Source organism: Oncorhynchus nerka, linkage group LG11 (assembly GCF_034236695.1).
Source record: "Oncorhynchus nerka isolate Pitt River linkage group LG11, Oner_Uvic_2.0, whole genome shotgun sequence".
NCBI classification, from domain to species: Eukaryota; Metazoa; Chordata; class Actinopteri; order Salmoniformes; family Salmonidae; genus Oncorhynchus; species Oncorhynchus nerka.
The window spans coordinates 37,490,077-37,509,652 of NC_088406.1; the positions used below are offsets into that span (position 1 = coordinate 37,490,077).

Here is a 19,576-nt window from a genome sequence, read left to right on the forward strand (position 1 = left end):
CCACCCTACCTGACTATGGTACCTGACACCCTACTGCATGGTACCACCCTACTACCACAACCTATATGCATGGTACCACCCTACTACCTGACTATGCATGGTACCACCCTACTACCCAACTATACATGGTACCACCCTACTACCTGACTATGCATGGTACCACCCTACTACCCAACTATACATGGTACCACCCTACTACCTGACTATGCATGGTACCACCCTACTACCTGTTTGTTTGTCCTCTGAGTGACACTACCATGCAATGATCACGGCAGAATGTTACCCAGATTATAACTCAAATGTTTTTATATCTCATTTTATTACCAACTGCCCCGATGACCCTTGGTCATGGTAAGGTCATCCTGTCAGTTGTTCCTTTAATTAATTCTATAAATTGTAATTACATTTGATTTCCTGACATCAAAATAACATTTGTGTTCCAACACAGATCGCCATTCACATTAAATAGATGTTTGTTAGTTTGTTGTTGTTTTTGACATAATAATATGTTCAGAGAAACATAAATGATCTCATAGAATACCTTATAATTAAGGTATAACTATTCTGTTCTGTTCTATTCCCCAAACAGACACAGTATTTTCACCTCGTGTCCGCTCCTCTAAACTTAAGCAGATTTGGCTATCCCAAAAAGCATCAAATACAACCTGCATAGTTTAGCTGTACAAAAAACATTTAAATCGATTCATTTAAATTGATTTAATTCAAAACAATCAAAACTTTGCCAGAGTGGAGGAGGAGTACCAGTCCAACCGGTAAACAGATACTGTGTGTGTTGTTATATGGAGTGTGTATACAGTAGCAGCTTTAGATCACCCTGAGTAGGTTGACCATCAGCACTGTCTTCTGTTTACAGCCTGCCCCAGATAGAGGTGTACATACAGCATCTCTCCCCTCTTCCCATCCCTCCACTGTCTTCCTCCTCCTCCTCCTTCCCTCCTTCCTTCCTTTCTGGTGTCTCTAGATCAGGGGGTGGGTATGGTGGTAACATTGGCCCAGTCAGGGAAGGTGTTGAGATTGAACATAGCTGTTCCCCAGGTGTTCAGGGCGATGTTGATGGTGATGACACCAATAATGTTCAGCACGAATCCAGCCTTCGCCTGTTGTCAGTGCAGTAAAAAACATGGGTCACAGACAGAATGTTTCACAACCATGTTTTCAACTAGTCTGCATCCAAACTGAATTGCTCCGTTTCACTACTGGTTTCAATTACTCAATCAATCAATCACATTTATTTACAGAATAAAGCCCTTTTTATATCAGTAATTATCACAAAGTGTTTTTTACAATGAAGAGATGACTAGACTGAAATTATGAAGTGAAAATAACAATTCAGTTTGGATCCAGTACTGTATTTCACTCTATACAAAGTACTGTATGGAGAGAGGTGCGAGGTGAGGGGTGAAGGGTCGTAGGTCGTACCATGTCCATGACTTTGAGGTTGCCATAGGAGAAGGCGATGGCGTTAGGGGGTGTGGCCACCGGCAACATGAAGGCCAGCGAGGCACAGATGGTGCAGGGCAGCATGACGTACAGCGGGTGGAGCTTAATGGCTACGGCCTGGGAACAGACAGACAGGGTCACATGAACATTTAGTGTATGTCAGACCTGTGTCAGACCTGGGACCTGGGTCCAGTACACATGTCATATACTTACCTGTGCTTGATTTAGTTTCCCCGGGAAAATGGAACCAATGGAATAGTCCCAAAATGACAAACTCCAAACTAAATCTAGCACCACTTAAAATCGTTGATCCAGGTTTTCTAAGTGAACATCTGTGTTACCATGTGTGTTGCCTGGGTGTGGGTATGAGAATTTGTAAGGGATTCTCTCTGCTCTTACCATAGAGGCCAGTATAGGCAGGAACAATGTGGTAGTAGCTACGTTGCTGGAGCACTCAGTGAAAGTGGCGATGAGTAGAGACAGGAGGAAAGAGATGGCAATGGGAGGGATGGACTGCAGGGGGGCCAGACTTTCTCCTAGCCACTGAGACAGACCAGACGTCTTCACACGGATAAAAAATATAACACAAAAAATATAACACAGACAGACACACAGACCAATTCAGACCGACCGAGGAATACGAAAACAGAAGTCAAAGAGCCATGACAAGGCACCTCAAAGTCTGCCTCACAAACTCTGCTGCCTTGCACTCCAAACTCTAACTCTTCACTAAGTGCATTTAATCATTGTGACACACATGTATTTACCAAATATATTGAGCTGCCGCCGTTTAGAGGTAGGTGCTGAATTACTGGAGCCCTCCGTTTAGAGGTAGGTGCTGAATTACTGGAGCCCTCCGTTTAGAGGTAGGTGCTGAATTACTGGAGCCCTCCGTTTAGAGGTAGGTGCTGAATTACTGGCCCTGCTGAAGGTGCTGAATTACTGGAGCCCTCCGTTTAGAGGTAGGTGCTGAATTACTGGAGACCTCCGTTTAGAGGTAGGTGCTGAATTACTGGAGCCCTCCGTTTAGAGGTAGGTGCTGAATTACTGGAGCCCTCCGTTTAGAGGTAGGTGCTGAATTACTGGAGCCCTCCGTTTAGAGGTAGGTGCTGAATTACTGGAGCCCTCCGTTTAGAGGTAGCTGCTGAATTACTGGAGCCCTCCGTTTAGAGGTAGGTGCTGAATTACTGGAGCCCTCCGTTTAGAGGTAGGTGCTGAATTACTGGAGCCCTCCGTTTAGAGGTAGCTGCTGAATTACTGGAGCCCTCCGTTTAGAGGTAGGTGCTGAATTACTGGAGCCCTCCGTTTAGAGGTAGGTGCTGAATTACTGGAGCCCTCCGTTTTGCAGCTTGACCTTGTCACTTATCAGGAGTAAGAACACTAAACTCAGCTTAGGTTACAGAGGGAGAAAAGGAGATATGTATTTATAAGTGTCCACCAGTCATTTATTGATTTGAAAGTTATTTATTTCAGGGTCAGAACAGAGAGTAGAGCCATGTAGGGCTGACCTTGAGGCTAGTGCTATCACGATGCAGCTCCCTCTGATGTTTCTTGGTGTGTGTGTGTGTGTGTGTGTGTGTGTGTGTGTGTGTGTGTGTGTGTGTGTGTGTGTGTGTGTGTGTGTGTGTGTGTGTGTGTGTGTGTGTGTGTGTGTGTGTGTGTGTGTGTGCGCGCGAGCGTGTGTGAGCCCTGGGAAGTGAGAGTGCTATCAGGACAATTACAAAGCACTGAGTCAGCAAGATTGCATTTCTATACCAGGGGTTCTTAAACTGTTTCAGCCTGGTACCCAAATTAGAAATTCCTGCGACCCAAGCCCCTAAAAACATGCCCTATTTTGGGGGACCTCCCAGCACGCGGGCAAAAATATTTTAGAGGCCCCCTCCTGGAGGAGAGAAACATTTTAGTTTTAAAGTTAATTCCCTACAATTCTACACATTTTGCCATGTTAATATGATATCTGATTGAGAGTGGCTAACAAAATCAATGGGGACGGAGGTCAGGACCCCTGGGCATGTGCCCTGCGTGCCCGGTCGCTATTCGGCCATGACTACTACAAGTTTAGATAGCTGGCTAGACTAACTTACCAATCTAAAAAATGTTAGCTGACATGGTGTCACGACTTCCGCCGAAGTTGGCTCCCCTGCCTGTTCGGGCGGTGCTCGGCGGTCGTCGTCACCGTCCTACTAGCCGCTACCGATCCCTTTTTCGTTTGTCTGTTGGTTTTGTTGGTTAGAGCCGGCCCCCCCTAACTGTCCAGCGGGGGCTCAGTACGTGCCGAGGGGGGTCCGGGATAAGCTGATTCGTTGGGCTCATACTCTCCCCTCCTCGGGTCATCCTGGCATCGAGAGGACAGTGCAGAGTCTTAGAGGGAGATACTGGTGGCCCACGTTGGCTAAGGACGTGAGATTTTATGTCTCCTCCTGCTCAGTGTGTGCTCAGAGTAAGGCTCCTCGGCACCTGCCTAGAGGGAAGTTACAACCCCTCCCCGTTCCACAACGGCCGTGGACACACTTACCGGTGGACTTTCTTACCGACCTTCCCCTGTCCCAGGGAAGTACTACAATCCTGGTCGTTGTGGATCGGTTTTCTAAGTCCTGTCGTCTCATCCCGTTGCCCGGTCTCCCTATGGCCCTGCAGACTGCGGAGGCCTTGTTTACCCATGTCTTCCGGCACTATGGGGTGCCTGAGGACATCGTTTCTGATCGGGGTCCCCAATTCACGTCCAGAGTGTGTGGGGCCGTTCAAAGTCCTGAGGAGAATAAACGAGGTTACAACTTCCTAGGTATTACCGTATTAACCCCTCGTTTCATGTGTCTCTCCTCAGGCCGGTGGTGGCTGGTCCCCTGCAAGAAGCTGAGGTGCCTGAAGTCCCTACCGCCCCCCCTGGACATCGAGGGGTCCCCGGCGTACACAGTCCGTGGTATTCTGGACTCGAGACCATTAACATGTCCAACCTATACTTTAAGAAAGGCCGCTCTATACAATAGTATCACAGAAAGGCAGACACACACACAGTCTCTCTCAATTGCACACTCGTAAACACACCCATGTCAAATCAAATAAAAAAATGTAGTCACATACACATGGTTAGCAGATGTTAATGCGAGTGTAGCGAAATGCTTGTGCTTCTAGTTCCAACACTGCAGTAATATCTAACAAATAATCTAATACACACACATCTAAAGGGGTGAATGAGAATATGTACATGTAAATATATGGATGAGCGATGGCAGAGCGGCATAGTCAAGGTGCTGTAGATACAGTAAAATACAGTATATACATGTGATATGAGTAATGTAAGATATGTAAACATTATAAATAAAATACAGTATATACTGTACATGTGATATGAGTAATGTAAGATATGTAAACATTATTAAAGTGCCATTATTTAACATGACTAGTGATCCATTTATTAAAGTGTCCAGTGATTGGGTCTCAATACAGTATATACATGTGGTATGAGTAATGTAAGATATGTAAACATTATAAATAAAATACAGTATATACTGTACATGTGATATGAGTAATGTAAGATATGTAAACATTATTAAAGTGCCATTATTTAACATGACTAGTGATCCATTTATTAAAGTGTCCAGTGATTGGGTCTCAATACAGTATATACATGTGGTATGAGTAATGTAAGATGCGTAGACATTATTAAAGTGGCATTATTCAGAGTGGCATTGTTTAAAGTGACTAGTGATCCATTTATTAAAGTGTCCAGTGATTGGGTCTTAATGTACTCACCACTCAAAGATATATTGACAAAAAACACACACATGCACAAACGTGCATACACACACACACACACACACACACACACACACACACACACACACACACACACACACACACACACACACACACACACACACACACACACACACACACACACACACACATACCATCCTCAGAGTACCCGCCACATCTGGGTAGTTGGGATGGGATCACAAAGAACAGCGTTGACATCAGCATGGCCACTGTGCCATCAGTGACATACCTGGGACATATACATCTACATATAAACAATGTCTCTCAGTCCCACTCAATGTGTCCCTATGTATTAATACAGTAATTACATAGACATGCACAGTGTAATTACAGTTTATGTATATATTATGTGTATATCTGTATTTGTTGCTTACAAAGAGCAAAGACTGGGAAACACAGCAGAAAGCTATCAGATAAAAAAAAGCGAGATAACCAGGCAGAACCACAGGGAGTTACAACACAGAACATACTGATATCTATCACTCACGGTTTGTCCTTGTTGAAGAGCACAGCGGCCCAGCCGGGCATGAAGCCTGGTTCTCTGGTGAACCAGAGCAGGACCAGCAGGACAAACAGCACCAGGATGCAGCCCTCAGCGAAGGACACACTGCCCAGCTTCTTATACTCATTCTTTATCACCCCGTACGCCTCCTTGTCACCATCTTTATTCGTTCCACAGCCAAACGACTTCTTCATGCTGTGGTGAATGGGCCAAATTGATCTCTTTACAGTCCTGTATAGGACGCTGGGTCTAATATAGGCTTTTATCTACTTTGTCTGTAGGTCAATGTCTAACATAAATGGATATCTACATAAGTGATATATGACCATAAACCATTACCTTCTATTGTTTTACTATGCTTAAAATATTGCATTTTGATGATTGGATATCTTTGTGAATATGTCCCCTTTCAACATGGATTGCAGGCACATAATCACATTGCTTCGGCTTCCTGCCAAGAGACAGTGTTATGGATGTTATTGACTGGAGGTAAAACATAACAGTAAAGAAGGACTCACTTGCAGCCCAGGTACATAAACTGCAGCCACAGCCAGGAGATGATCAGCATCAGAACCATGTTGGGGAAGGAGAAACCAAACCAGCTGGCAAAGTTGATGATGTCTCCATTTCCTGGGAACAGTCTGTGGGGAAAGAATGATAGAATGATAGAATTAGAACTAGCATCAGTTACATGAACATTCCAAAGGGTACTGTACTGTAGGTACACCTAACATGGCCGCCGGGCGGTGCACCCACCAAAAAATGCTGCATTGAACGGGAATGTGCAGGGAATTCTAATTCTATCGAGGAAGTGACAGAGATGTTAGCTAACTCCCAAGCCAACGAACTACTGTACAGTCAGTGTATCCAGCCTTGTGCTTTAGCTGCTGTAAACAAAGTACACTGGGCACTGCAGTTTTCCCAGAGAAGAACAGTTGCTAAACCAGGGTGCAATACTCCATCCACACACAATAACCCTTTAATGAGAGCTACTCAGATGGTTATCATACTGTATTTACTTGTAATAATACGCATACATAGTAAGCCTTTATAAACAGACATATCAACATACTCGTCGACCTGTCCTTTGAGGATGAGGTTCGGGGCGGTGCCGGTGAGGGTGGCTGTTCCTCCGATGCTGGCAGCGTAACACACACTGAGACTCATGCCTTTATCCAGTTTCAGGTACTTAGCCTCCCTCTTTAGCCTCCTCTCCCTCGCCTCCGGACTCTCCTCCACCTCTGGCTCGGGCTCTGGAGCGAGAGAACCATGGGTCAGCCAATCAGAATGTTCAGGGGTTAGAGGTCAGTCTGTCAGACGTTTTCCTAAGGGTAACTAAGGAATTAGGGCAAATATTTTCCACCTGTTGTTTTCAGGGAGTCTGAAACAGGGATGATATAGAATATGATGTACAATATGTCTGAGTCAGTTGTATTCCATCTTAGCCAGATGAGAGAAGTCGAAACAATCTTGTCTTGAACAGACAAAATCAATAAGGTCACATCCTGAATAAGCTTATCAATATCTCTTACTCACTTGTGTTCTTCTACTAAGATGAATGATAAAACAATTGACAGAAAGGTGTTTCAGGGAATCCACAACAGGTGTGAATGAGGTGTGTTAGTCCTTGGCTGGAACAAAAGCCTGTCCACCCTGTGGGTTTCAAGGACCATGACTGAGGAACACTGATGTTGAGAGAATACACACTCTATTCTACTTACCTAACTGAATTCCATTCTTCATGGGCTTGACATCCTTTGTACATTCAGTAGTACATCCATCATCTGCCAAATAAGGGAGATATCATTTATTACAAAAACAGAAAGATGTGAATCAGCTTGTGATTGTGAAATTTCATGGCGAACTTATGGACACATAGTCTAGTGGTACCAGGCTGTATTTTAGTTTGAGAATGGCTTGAGAAACCTAGAACGGATGGTGTCGAGGCTAATGGACACAAAACAAATTATTCTCAACACACACACACACACACATACAGTGGGGCAAAAAAGTATTTAGTCAGCCACCAATTGTGCAAGTTCTCCCACTTAAAAAGATGAGAGAGGCCTGTAATTTTCATCATAGGTACACTTCAACTATGACAGACAAATGAGAAAAAAAATCCAGAAAATCACATTGGAGGATTTTTAATGAATTTATTTGCAAATTATGGTGGAAAATAAGTAAGGTTTATCTCAATACTTTGTTATATACACTTTGTTGGCAATGACAGAGGTCAAACGTTTTCTGTAAGTCTTCACAAGGTTTTCACACACTGTTACTGGTATTTTGGCCATTCCTCCATGCAGATCTCCTCTAGAGCAGTGATGTTTTGGGGCTGTTGTTGGCCAACACGGACTTTCAACTCCCTCCAAAGATTTTCTATGGGGTTGAGATCTGGAGACTGGCTAGGCCACTCCAGGACCTTGAAATGCTTCTTACGAAGCCACTCCTTCGTTACCTGGGTGGTGTGTTTGGGATCATTGTCATGCTGAAAGACCCAGCCACGTTTCATCTTCAATGCCCTTGCTGATGGTAGGCTTTGTTACTTTGGTCCCAGCTCTCTGCAGGTCATTCACTAGGTCCCCCCGTGTGGTTCTGGGATTTTTGCTCACCGTTCTTGTGATCATTTTGACCCCACGGGGTGAGATCTTGCGTGGAGCCCCAGATCAAGGGAGATTATCAGTGGTCTTATATGTCTTCCATTTCCTAATAATTGCTCCCACAGTTGATTTCTTCAAACCAAGCTGCTTACTTATTGCAGATTCAGTCTTCCCAGCCTGGTGCAGGTCTACAATTTTGTTTCTGGTGTCCTTTGACAGCTCTTTGGTCTTGGCCATCGTGGAGTTTGGAGTGTGACTGTTTGAGGTTGTGGACTGGTGTCTTTTATACATTTACATTACATTTAAGTCATTTAGCAGACGCTCTTATCCAGAGCGACTTACAAATTGGTGCATTCACCTTATGACATCCAGTGGAGCAGCCACTTTACAATAGTGCATCTAAATCTTTTAAGGGGGGTGAGAAGGATTACTTTATCCTATCCTAGGTATTCCTTAAAGAGGTGGGGTTTCAGGTGTCTCCGGAAGGTGGTGATTGACTCCGCTGTCCTGGCGTCGTGAGGGAGTTTGTTCCACCATTGGGGGGCCAGAGCAGCGAACAGTTTTGACTGGGCTGAGCGGGAACTGTACTTCCTCAGTGGTAGGGAGGCGAGCAGGCCAGAGGTGGATGAACGCAGTGCCCTTGTTTGGGTGTAGGGCCTGATCAGAGCCTGGAGGTACTGAGGTGCCGTTCCCCTCACAGCTCCGTAGGCAAGCACCATGGTCTTGTAGCGGATGCGAGCTTCAACTGGAAGCCAGTGGAGAGAGCGGAGGAGCGGGGTGACGTGAGAGAACTTGGGAAGGTTGAACACCAGACGGGCTGCGGCGTTCTGGATGAGTTGTAGGGGTTTAATGGCACAGGCAGGGAGCCCAGCCAACAGCGAGTTGCAGTAATCCAGACGGGAGATGACAAGTGCCTGGATTAGGACCTGCGCCGCTTCCTGTGTGAGGCAGGGTCGTACTCTGCGGATGTTGTAGAGCATGAACCTACAGGAACGGGCCACCGTTTATACTGATAACAAGTTCAAACAGGTGCCATTAATACAGGTAACGAGTGGAGGACAGAGGAGCCTCTTAAAGAAGAAGTTACAGGTCTGTGAGAGCCAGAAATCTTGCTTGTTTGTAGGTGACCAAATACTTATTTTCCACCAGAATTTGCAAATAAATTCATTAAAAATCCTACAATGTGATTTTCTGGATTTTTTTCTTCTAATTTTGTCCGTCATAGTTGAAGTGTACCTATGATTGCGGCAGGGTAGCCTAGTGGTTAGAGCATTGGACTAGTAACCGAAAGGTTGCAAGTTCAAATCCCCGAGCTGACAAGGTACAAAATCTGTCGTTCTGCCCTTGAACAGGCAGTTAACCCACTGTTCCTAGGCCGAAGTTGAAAATAAGAATTTGTTCTTAACTGACTTGCCTAGTTAAATTTAAAAAATTAAATGATGAAAATTACAGGCCTCTCTTATCTTTTTAAGTGGGAGAACTTGCAGAATTGGTGGCTGACTAAATACACTACTTTTTTGCCCCACTGTACATACATACATACACACACCCCGCCCCACACACACACCACTTCCTCTTAACAACACACACATATGGTAATACTGTTCTCCTTGTCACCCATATCAAAGGCTTGGTTGTCCTGGCCCTTAGGTATCCCAGTCCCGGGCCCGGCCCCCCTGAGGGAGATCAGGTCCATCTCCCTCTCCTCTGCCTGGGCCTCTGTGTCACACAGCTGCTTCAGCACAGCATTAGAGATGGGCAGCATCATGGCAGTGGAGGCTGTGTTACCGATCCACATGGACAGGAAGGCTGTGGTGCCCATGAAGCCCATCATCAGACTGTAGAGACAGGAAGGGGAGAGAGAGACCATTTAAAAAGGAAACAGATAATTCAACATTAGGCTCATCAGAACACTAGCCCAAACAGCTCTGTAATAGGATAATTAAAACAGGTAAGGGGGTCTCTTACAGGGCAGGCTTCACCCCTACTAGGAGCAGTACTCTGAGGGCGATGCGTTTGTGAAGGTTCCAGTGTTCCACAGCTGTAGCCATCAACAGCCCTCCGACGAACAGCATGTTAGAATCCTTCATGTACTGGGTACACACCTGGATGAGAGACAGACAGGGGGGTTCTTAATGACTGTACTGGCCTGAGACAGGTTCTGCTTAGAAATACCATAATATACTAAACATGGGATCAACAGTAAGGACTTTATCAACAGTACTTACACTACCGTTCAAAAGTTTGGGGTCACTTAGAAATGTCCTTGTTTTTGAAAGAAAAGCACATTTTTTGTCCATTAAAATAACATCAAATTGATCAGAAATACAGTGTAGATATTGCTAATATTGTAAATGACTATTGTAGCTGGACTTTTAATGGAATATCTACATAGGCGTACACAGGCCCATTATCAGCAACCATCACTCCTGTGTTTCAATGGCACGTTGTGTTAGCTAATCCAAGTTTATAATTTTAAAAGGCTAATTTATCATTAAAAAAACCTTTTGCAGTTATGTTAGCACAGCTGAAAACTGTTGTCCTGATTAAAGAAGAAATAAACCTGGCCTTCTTTAGACTAGTTGAGTATCTGGAGCATCAGCATTTGTGGGTTCGATTGCAGGCTCAAAATGACTAGAAACAAAGAACTTCTGAAACTCGTCAGTCTATTCTTGTTCTGAGTAATGAAGGCTATTCCATGTGAGAAATTGCCAAGAAACTGACAATCTTGTACAACGCTGTGTACTACTCCCTTCACAGAACAGCGCAAACTGGCTCTAACCAGAATAGAAAGAGGAGTGGGAGGCCCCAGTGCACAACTGAGCAAGAGGACAAGTACATTAGAGTGTCTAGTTTTAGAAACAGATGCCTCACAAGTCCTCAACTGGGGGCTTCATTAAATAGTACCCACAAATCACCAGTCTCAATATCAACAGTGAAGAGGCAACGCCGGGATGCTGGCCTTCTGGCAGAGTTCCTCTGTCCAGTGTCTGTGTTCTTTTGCCCATCTTAATCTTTTATTTTTATTGGCCAGTCTTATATATGGCTTTTTCTTTGCAACTCAACGCATCCCGCAGTCGCCTCCTTACTGTTGACGTTGAGACTCTGTACGCCTATCTAGATATTCCATTAAAAAACAGTCATTTATAACATTAACAATGTCTACACTGTATTTCTGATCAATTTGATGTTATTTTAATTGACAAAAAAAATGTGCTTTTCTTTCAAAAACAAGGAAATTACTAAGCGACCCCAAACTTTTGAACCGTAGTGTAGGTGCTTTATTCATACGTCCTCAACACTGTATCTACTAAACCAAGATTTACGTTTCACATTTTAGTCATAACAACTGTTGACCTGTTTATTCTGATCATAAAACAGAATCTTGTTTTCTCCATTGCTGAGTCTAGTGGGTGTGTAAGAACCAGTCATTAGGTATGAAGTTGGTTGAGTAGAGAGGGTAGAGAGGGGAGAGGATAGTGGTGTTGGTACCTCACTTGACTCCATAATGCCCATCATAGGGAAGAGGATGACAGGCAGCAGACCAGTCACAGCCAGGGGCATACACTCTGTACACCAATACAGGGCCGTCAGGATGATCACATAGCCACAACTAGCCTCCTGTACACACACAGACACACACACACACACACACACACACACACACACACACACACACACACACACACACACACACACACACACACACACACACACACTGTGAGAGGGCTGTTGTGGTAGGTAGCATACAACAACTCTTGTTGTAGGACACACTGTAGTTGTAGGACACACGTCCTCTCTCAGGACCATTTTGTTCTCAGTGAACAATCATCTGACACACAGCCAACAGCATCAAAGCACTGACAAGTAGTATAACTATTTTAGAACATAAAGATATGTTATTGTGTGCAATTCAATACATCTAAAAATAATTACAAATGGCACAAAAACAATGGAAATGTCATACAGACGTGTAACCAAAATATTCAGTGAAGCTTTAATAAACATACAGAGTTGTCTAGGAATTTCGGCATTCAATTTGTGTACGACCAGAGCTTGAAATGCTTCAGAACTTTATCCTCAACTAAGAATAACTTCTGAACTTTCAACAGGGTTAAAACAAACACATCAAAGCCTCAGTTATACACAAACAAACACATCAAAGCCTCAGTTATACACAAACAAACACATCAAAGCCTCAGTTATACACAAACAAACACACACACACTCTTACCGGTCCCCCAACTATTATGGGTAGAGGTAGAATCAACAGTGGGGTGAGGAATATGACCAGGTAATTCCGATACCTCCATAGCCCAGTCAGACACACCACCATGGCTGGTCCAGATATCCAGAGAGTAGCTCAGGTACACAGAGAAGAGAGATAGATATATTAGACAGAAAATCTAATTGGAGTGTGGGTGCAAAGGTTTTATGACATAATTGGGGACGCTACCACGCTGTTTAAAGTCAGAACAGGAGATAAAGTTGCAGTATATATACAGTATATAACGTAGAGGCTGAATTAAATATTAACTTTTGAGTGAGGTGACTGGGCTGAGGAGGGAGTGTGTTGTACAACACAAGAAAGTAGTGTGAGTGAGTGAGTGAGTGAGTGAGTGAGTGAGTGAGTGAGTGAGTGAGTGAGAGAGAGAGAGTGAGTTAGTGAGTCAGTGAGTGAGTCAGTGAGTGAGTGACTGAGTGAGTGACTGAGTGAGTGAGTGAGTGAGTGAGTGAGAGAGAGAGAGAGAGAGAGAGAGAGAGTGTGAGTCAGTGAATAATTCAGTCACACCTTGTAGAGTTCATGCTCCGACTAACTGAGGGCAAAAGGGGGTGCAATTTAATATTAGGAAGGTGTTCCTAATGTTTTGTGCACTGTTCATCTCTTACCCCCAGCCCTTAAGGTACTGCTGGCTGTGTTACCCTTCACAGAACAATGTTACCTATTTCTCTGTTGATCCATTGGGCACCCTGTCACATGGTCATCACATTCACCTGAGGATGCCTCACCCATCCCACCTCTCCCTTGTTTGGGTTGTGCTAAAGTCTATTGAAGAGAAAAACAATGACAAGAGCTGGACAGAAGGCCTTGTCAATTAAATACCTGCATAAGGGCCTCTTCTACTGAAATCTGGGTGGTGTTCAATAACTATAACCTGACGAAAACGGGGCGGTACAATCTGAATGTTTCTAATACGAGACGCTCATATACTGTTTCCATTGCAAAACATTTTGCTACAGGATTCCCAAATGAACACGACCCATGAAGTCCATCTTCTGTTGAAGCCAGTTTATTGTCCCATAACAACAGTTGTCTGTTGTACAGAAGAAGAATAGTTGTTGGAACAATCCTAAGCCACTATGTTTTCAGAGTGAAAACATATTAGACTAGGAAATGTAAGTTCCTAAGCATGTTTGGTGCTTTAACCACTGTCATTACTGTCACATCTGCTCCTGCCACGCCCTCTACTGCTCACCCTGTGTTTCCTTGACCTGCCGCCACTCCCCCAGTACTCTCTCCCTCTCCCTCTCCCCCTCTCTCTCTCTCTGTGATTGTGTGGGCAGAGACAGGTGTGCTGGAGTCAGAGCAGAACCCCACCAGCTGCAATCTGTTCCATAATCAAGACCTCTTCAAATACTCAGCCCTGCCACTTCCACGCGTCCAGATCGTAATCAGTCTACGTTTCTAGCCGTTTATTACTATTCAGATCCTGTTATCCTGTTGTGCCTGTTTTCCTCTCTGCTACAGTTCTGCCCGCTCTGACTCTGGTATCTGTCTCCAGTCCCACATCTCGTCATCCTGCTACTCTGTCCTGGATTCCCCACCCTACTACTCCCTTGGATTCCCCTCTGGACCTGCTTACCCTCTCTCAACCCCTCTCGCTTCAGCCTCAGCCTCTGCACCTGGTTTCCAGCAACCTGCCCGAGCTGGAGCCCTCCGTTTTGCAGCTTGACCTTGTCACTTATCAGGAGTAAGAACACTAAACTCAGCTTAGGTTACAGAGGGAGAAAAGGAGATATGTATTTATAGGTGTCCACCAGTCATTTATTGATTTGAAAGTTATTTATTTCAGGGTCAGAACAGAGAGTAGAGCCATGTAGGGCTGACCTTGAGGCTAGTGCTATCACGATGCAGCTCCCTCTGATGTTTCTTGGAGTGTGTGTGTGTGTGTGTGTGTGTGTGTGTGTGTGTGTGTGTGTGTGTGTGTGTGTGTGTGTGTGTGTGTGTGTGTGTGTGTGTGTGTGTGTGTGTGTGTGTGTGTGTGTGTGTGTGTGTGTGTGTGTGTGTGTGTGTCTGCCTGCATGTGTGTACCACAATAAGTTAACCAAGGAAAAGTAAGAGTTTTCATGTCAACTCTCCCATGTTAAGACAATGTTACATAAATTGTACTTTACATAAACACTGTATTGCACAAGGCAGCCATGAATTGGGTTGAAATTACTCTTCAGCACAAATTCCCGTTGAGTTATAAAGTCTTTATATGACCTGTTTAACAGTGCACTTCAATTGCTGCAGCTGGAAGTCAAAGGTCCCTTTCTCCCAACAAACCTTTGTTCTCAGTAATAGTGGAATTTGAATTGCAATAATGGAAAGTAGATTGCTTAATTTTGGGCTATTTAGGCAATTCTGATAGTAAACTCGTTTCAAATGATGTTCTGGAATTCTGTGTCTTTAACGTACAGATACTGTATCGCAGACATTACTTGGACATGTTATGGAGTGCATCTTTAATACAACAGGATATGTGAGGATATTTCTGAGAGGGATTGGTGAAACCTGTGAGGGCACATGCAGGATGAAAATGCCCTTTTATGCAAATAAACTGATTTAAACTTTGGCAAAAAGAGTGCGGAATTGGACCTGTATCAAATACCTACACAAATACCTGTATCAACTTGTAGCACATTAAAGCTAAGGCAATACTGTGACAGCATCCAGAAGGCTATTGAAAATGATAAACCATCACCCAATAATGTTTTTTTCAGTGTAATACTTAAAAAAAGGTCCATTTGCGATTGGTACATCCATTTTTGGACTTTTAAATTGATAACATATACACTGAGTGTACAAAACATTAAGAACACCTTCCTAATATGGAGTTGCAGCCCCTTTTGGGATGCTGGCCCATGTCGACTCCAATGCTTCCCACAGTTGTCAAGTTGGCTGGATGTCCTTTGGCTGGTGGACCATTCTTGATATGGGAAACTGTTGAGCATGAAAATCCAAGCAGCGTTGCAGTTCTTAACACCCTCAAACCGGTGCGCCTGGCACCTACTACCATACCACGTTCAAATGCACTTAAATATTTAGTCTCGCCCATTCACCCTCTGAATGGTACACATACACAATCCATTTCTCAACTGTCTCAAGGCTTAAAAATCCTTCTTTAACCTGTCTCTTCCCCTTCATCGACACTGATTGAAGTGGATTTAACAGGTTACATCAATAAGGGATCATAGCTTTCAATTGGTCACCTGGTCAGTCTATGACATGGGAAGGACAGGTGTTCCTAATGTTTTGTACACTCAGTGTATTTCCATTGATTCTTGAAAACGTATAAATGCCTCATGACTACAACTGTCATATCCCACCAGAATCCAAAATATAAGCTTCTTTTACTCCATTGTTTGTAAACAAACAATGTATGGCCTCATAACATGGTTAAAACAATTATTTTGCTATAATGGATCATGGACTGTCCTTGCATCAATAGCTCTGTCTATGAATTTGAGAACGTGATTACATTTCTCCAGCCCCATCCCTCAGGTGTTTCCCAAAGGTTTTAAACAGTGACGGGTGAACTTTGTAGTTGTTTGAACTGTAGAATGCCCCTTTAAGATCTATTTTGATTCATTAAGTTCATAAAATCTGTCACGTTCGTCATACAAAGGTAGACCAAGGCGCAGCATGGTAAGCGTACATTCTTATTTATTATAAGAACGAAAACTGAACGAACACTGAAAAAACTAACAAAATAACAAACCGAAACGTGACGCTAATATGAGTAGTGCAGACAGGCAACTAAACATAGAACAAGAACCCACAAACACAAAAGGGAAAATGGCCACCTAAATATAATCCCCAATCAGAGACAACGATAAACAGCTGCCTCTGATTGGGAACCATATCAGGCCACCATAGACATATAAATACCTAGACCTACAATATAAAAACTAGCATACCCACCCTCGTCACCCACCCTAACCAAAATATAAAGAAAACATAGATATTAAAGGTCAGAGCGTGACAAAATCAATTGTTAGAGGGGAAAAAACAAACTTGGATTTTATAGCAACAAATATATTTTTAAGAAACTTTTTAAATAAATGTCAGTTTATACAATGGTCTAGGCCTGTTAAGCTATTATAAGGCTACATGTGTAATAACTATCTAATAACATAAAGAGTGCAAAATGTGTAATCATTCGTAGATTAAATGTCTACATGTTTGACCGTTATTTTGAAATTACTTGACGAAATAAAACAAATGCATGTGGTGACATTGTGACAATTTGTTGATGGGCAATTCCAAAGTAACAGAGTGACAAAGCCTCAGCTTTTTCTATTTAAAATGTATGTCAAACCAAAACCAATGATTGCAAAGGTAAACAAACCATACAACTCTATGCACAAGGACTTTTAACAATTCCCACAGAACATTTGACAAAAATACATTTACTTGAAGAACAGTGCAAATACAAAGTTTGGTAACAGAATGACAGCACCACAAATAAAACAACGAGATAGATATTTCACCAGATGTATAAATGTGAAGCATGTGGTTGGCTTTTCCACTCACTACCAAATATGATGTTGAGAGGAAGCCCAGTGGCAGTCGGAAAATGAAGCAAGATGGATTTTGGCAGACATTCTGCAAATTTTCTCATCGAAAATATATGTTTTTGTTTCCAAAACTAGAATCTGTTATGAACAGAGTAGACAAAGTTTTGTAGAGTTTACCCTTTGCCAATGTGTCAATAAATTGCGTTGTTTAGAAGGAGTGCAAGGGCGAATTGAGTTATTGCACACTGCACTTCACAAAGTAGGCGTTCTCTAACGGAAATATTCAAATACATGCTTGAATGCACCAATAGGCTCTCGCGAGCTCGTGCTTTGCTCTGCCCACTTCCTTGCTTGTTCTGCCCGCTATGATTCATTTGTTTACAGGTGGGGTCGCCTAGAGGCTGTTGTCTATCTTGGGTTACATCAAAAAATTGTTGACAGCACAAACCATCATTTTGTTATCAAACTTTGCATCTGCGCTGTTCTTCAAATAAATGTATTTTTGTACATTTTTCAGTGTAAATTGTTAAAAGTAGTCCTTGTGCGTAGAGGTGTGTGGTTTGTTTAACTTTGCAATCATTGGTTTTTGTTTGACATACATTTTAAAGTGACATCTGTGTGACTCTGATACCATGGAATTGTCCTGAAATCAGAAAGCAACAGAAGCTTGAGGTGCAGTTTAAAGCTTTGTCCAGATGGAGCGATCTCGAGACCATTACATGCTGAACAGACCGCATGGTCTTGTCCACCCACACCAGACGCGTTCAGGTCACACAGGTTGAAATATCAAAACTCTGAACCAACTATATTAATTTGGGGACAGGTCGAAAAACATTAAACATTTATGGCAATTTAGCTAGCTAGCTTGCTGTTGCTAGCTAATTCTTCCTGGGATATAAAGATTGGGCTGTTATTTTACCTGATAGGCACAAGGTCCTCTCCTCTGTCACTGGGACTGGCTGGCATGCTGGCCAGTAACATAAGGTGACAGTGCTGGAGGCCAATCTGGGACTGGCTGGCATGCTGGCCAGTAACATAAGGTGGCAGTGCTGGAGGCCAATCTGGGACTGGCTGGCATGCTGGCCAGAAACATAAGGTGGCAGTGCTGGAGGCCAATCTGGGACTGGCTGGCATGCTGGCCAGAAACATAAGGTGACAGTGCTGGAGGCCAATCTGGGACTGGCTGGCATGCTGGCCAGTAACATAAGGTGGCAGTGCTGGAGGCCAATCTGGGACTGGCTGGCATGTTGGCCAGTAACATAGAGGGGCAGTGCTGGAGGCCAATCTGGGACTGGCTGGCATGCTGGCCAGTAACATAGGGGGGCAGTGCTGGAGGCCAATCTGGGACTGGCTGGCATGCTGGCCAGTAACATAGAGGGGCAGTGCTGGAGGCCAATCTGGGACTGGCTGGCATGCTGGCCAGTAGCATAGAGGGGCAGTGCTGGAGGCCAATCTGGGACTGGCTGGCATGCTGGCCAGTAACATAGGGGGGCAGTGCTGGAGGCCAATCTGGGACTGGCTGGCATGCTGGCCAGTAACATAAGGGGCCAGTGCTGGAGGCCAATCTGGGACTGGCTGGCATGCTGGCCAGTAACATAGAGGGGCAGTGCTGGAGGCCAGTCTTGGACTGGCTGGCATGCTGGCCAGTAACATAGAGGGGCAGTGCTGGAGGCCAATCTGGGACTGGCTGGCATGCTGGCCAGTAACATAGGGGGGCAGTGCTGGAGGCCAATCTGGGACTGGCTGGCATGCTGGCCAGTAACATAGAGGGGCAGTGCTGGAGGCCAATCTGGGACTGGCTGGCATGCTGGCCAGTAGCATAGAGGGGCAGTGCTGGAGGCCAATCTGGGACTGGCTGGCATGCTGGCCAGTAACATAGGGGGGCAGTGCTGGAGGCCAATCTGGGACTGGCTGGCATGCTGGCCAGTAACATAAGGGGCCAGTGCTGGAGGCCAATCTGGGACTGGCTGGCATGCTGGCCAGTAACATAGAGGGGCAGTGCTGGAGGCCAGTCTTGGACTGGCTGGCATGCTGGCCAGTAACATAGAGGGGCAGTGCTGGAGGCCAGTCTTGGACTGGCTGGCATGCTGGCCAGTAACATAGAGGGGCAGTGGTGACAGGCACAAACATAGGTTATTCAACGTTAAGATGGCCTAAGGTAGCTAACTATCTGTGGACTGAAAACATATCATTGTCTTATTCTTCTTCAATTCATATTTTGATTACAGTATGTTTATACATGTCTAAACTTGTGATACAGTAATGTAACTAGATAACACTTGTACTTCTCATGGGGACTTTTGGAGGAGGTACAAACTGTGGCTCTACACCTCCTGCTTCTTCCTGGTGGTGGTCCACCTACAGCTGCAAGCTGTATGTTCTGCATTTATTTATTTATTTATTTTTTATTTCACCTTTATTTAACCAGGTAGGCTAGTTGAGAACAAGT

The 19,576-nt window shown here is 44.2% G+C and overlaps 1 protein-coding gene across 1 annotated transcript; it reads right to left on the minus strand.

Moving 5' to 3' along the window:
- Positions 1–702: 702 nt before the first annotated feature.
- Positions 703–12,800, minus strand: LOC115137774 (solute carrier family 13 member 2-like). Its single transcript, XM_065024065.1, has 14 exons — positions 12,578–12,800; positions 11,836–11,964; positions 10,312–10,448; positions 9,961–10,181; positions 7,462–7,524; positions 6,813–6,993; positions 6,259–6,381; positions 5,726–5,935; positions 5,373–5,467; positions 3,733–3,836; positions 3,546–3,641; positions 1,861–2,022; positions 1,441–1,578; positions 703–1,118 (listed from the first exon to the last, which is right to left on the minus strand). Exons 1-14 carry the CDS (start codon positions 12,677–12,679, stop codon positions 984–986), a joined length of 1,896 nt encoding a protein of 631 aa, XP_064880137.1. The 5' UTR covers positions 12,680–12,800; the 3' UTR covers positions 703–983.
- Between the last annotated feature and the right edge of the window lie 6,776 nt (positions 12,801–19,576).

Coding starts and splice junctions, on each gene's coding strand:
- LOC115137774 (XM_065024065.1), bottom strand. CDS start 12,679: ATGGTGGTGTGTCTGACTGGGCTATGGAGGTATCGGAATTACCTGGTC. Junction 6,994..7,461: donor GAAGAATGGAATTCAGTTAG/GTAAGTAGAATA, acceptor CTCTCGCTCCAG/AGCCCGAGCCAGAGGTGGAG. Junction 1,119..1,440: donor ACCTCAAAGTCATGGACATG/GTACGACCTACG, acceptor CACTGACAACAG/GCGAAGGCTGGATTCGTGCT.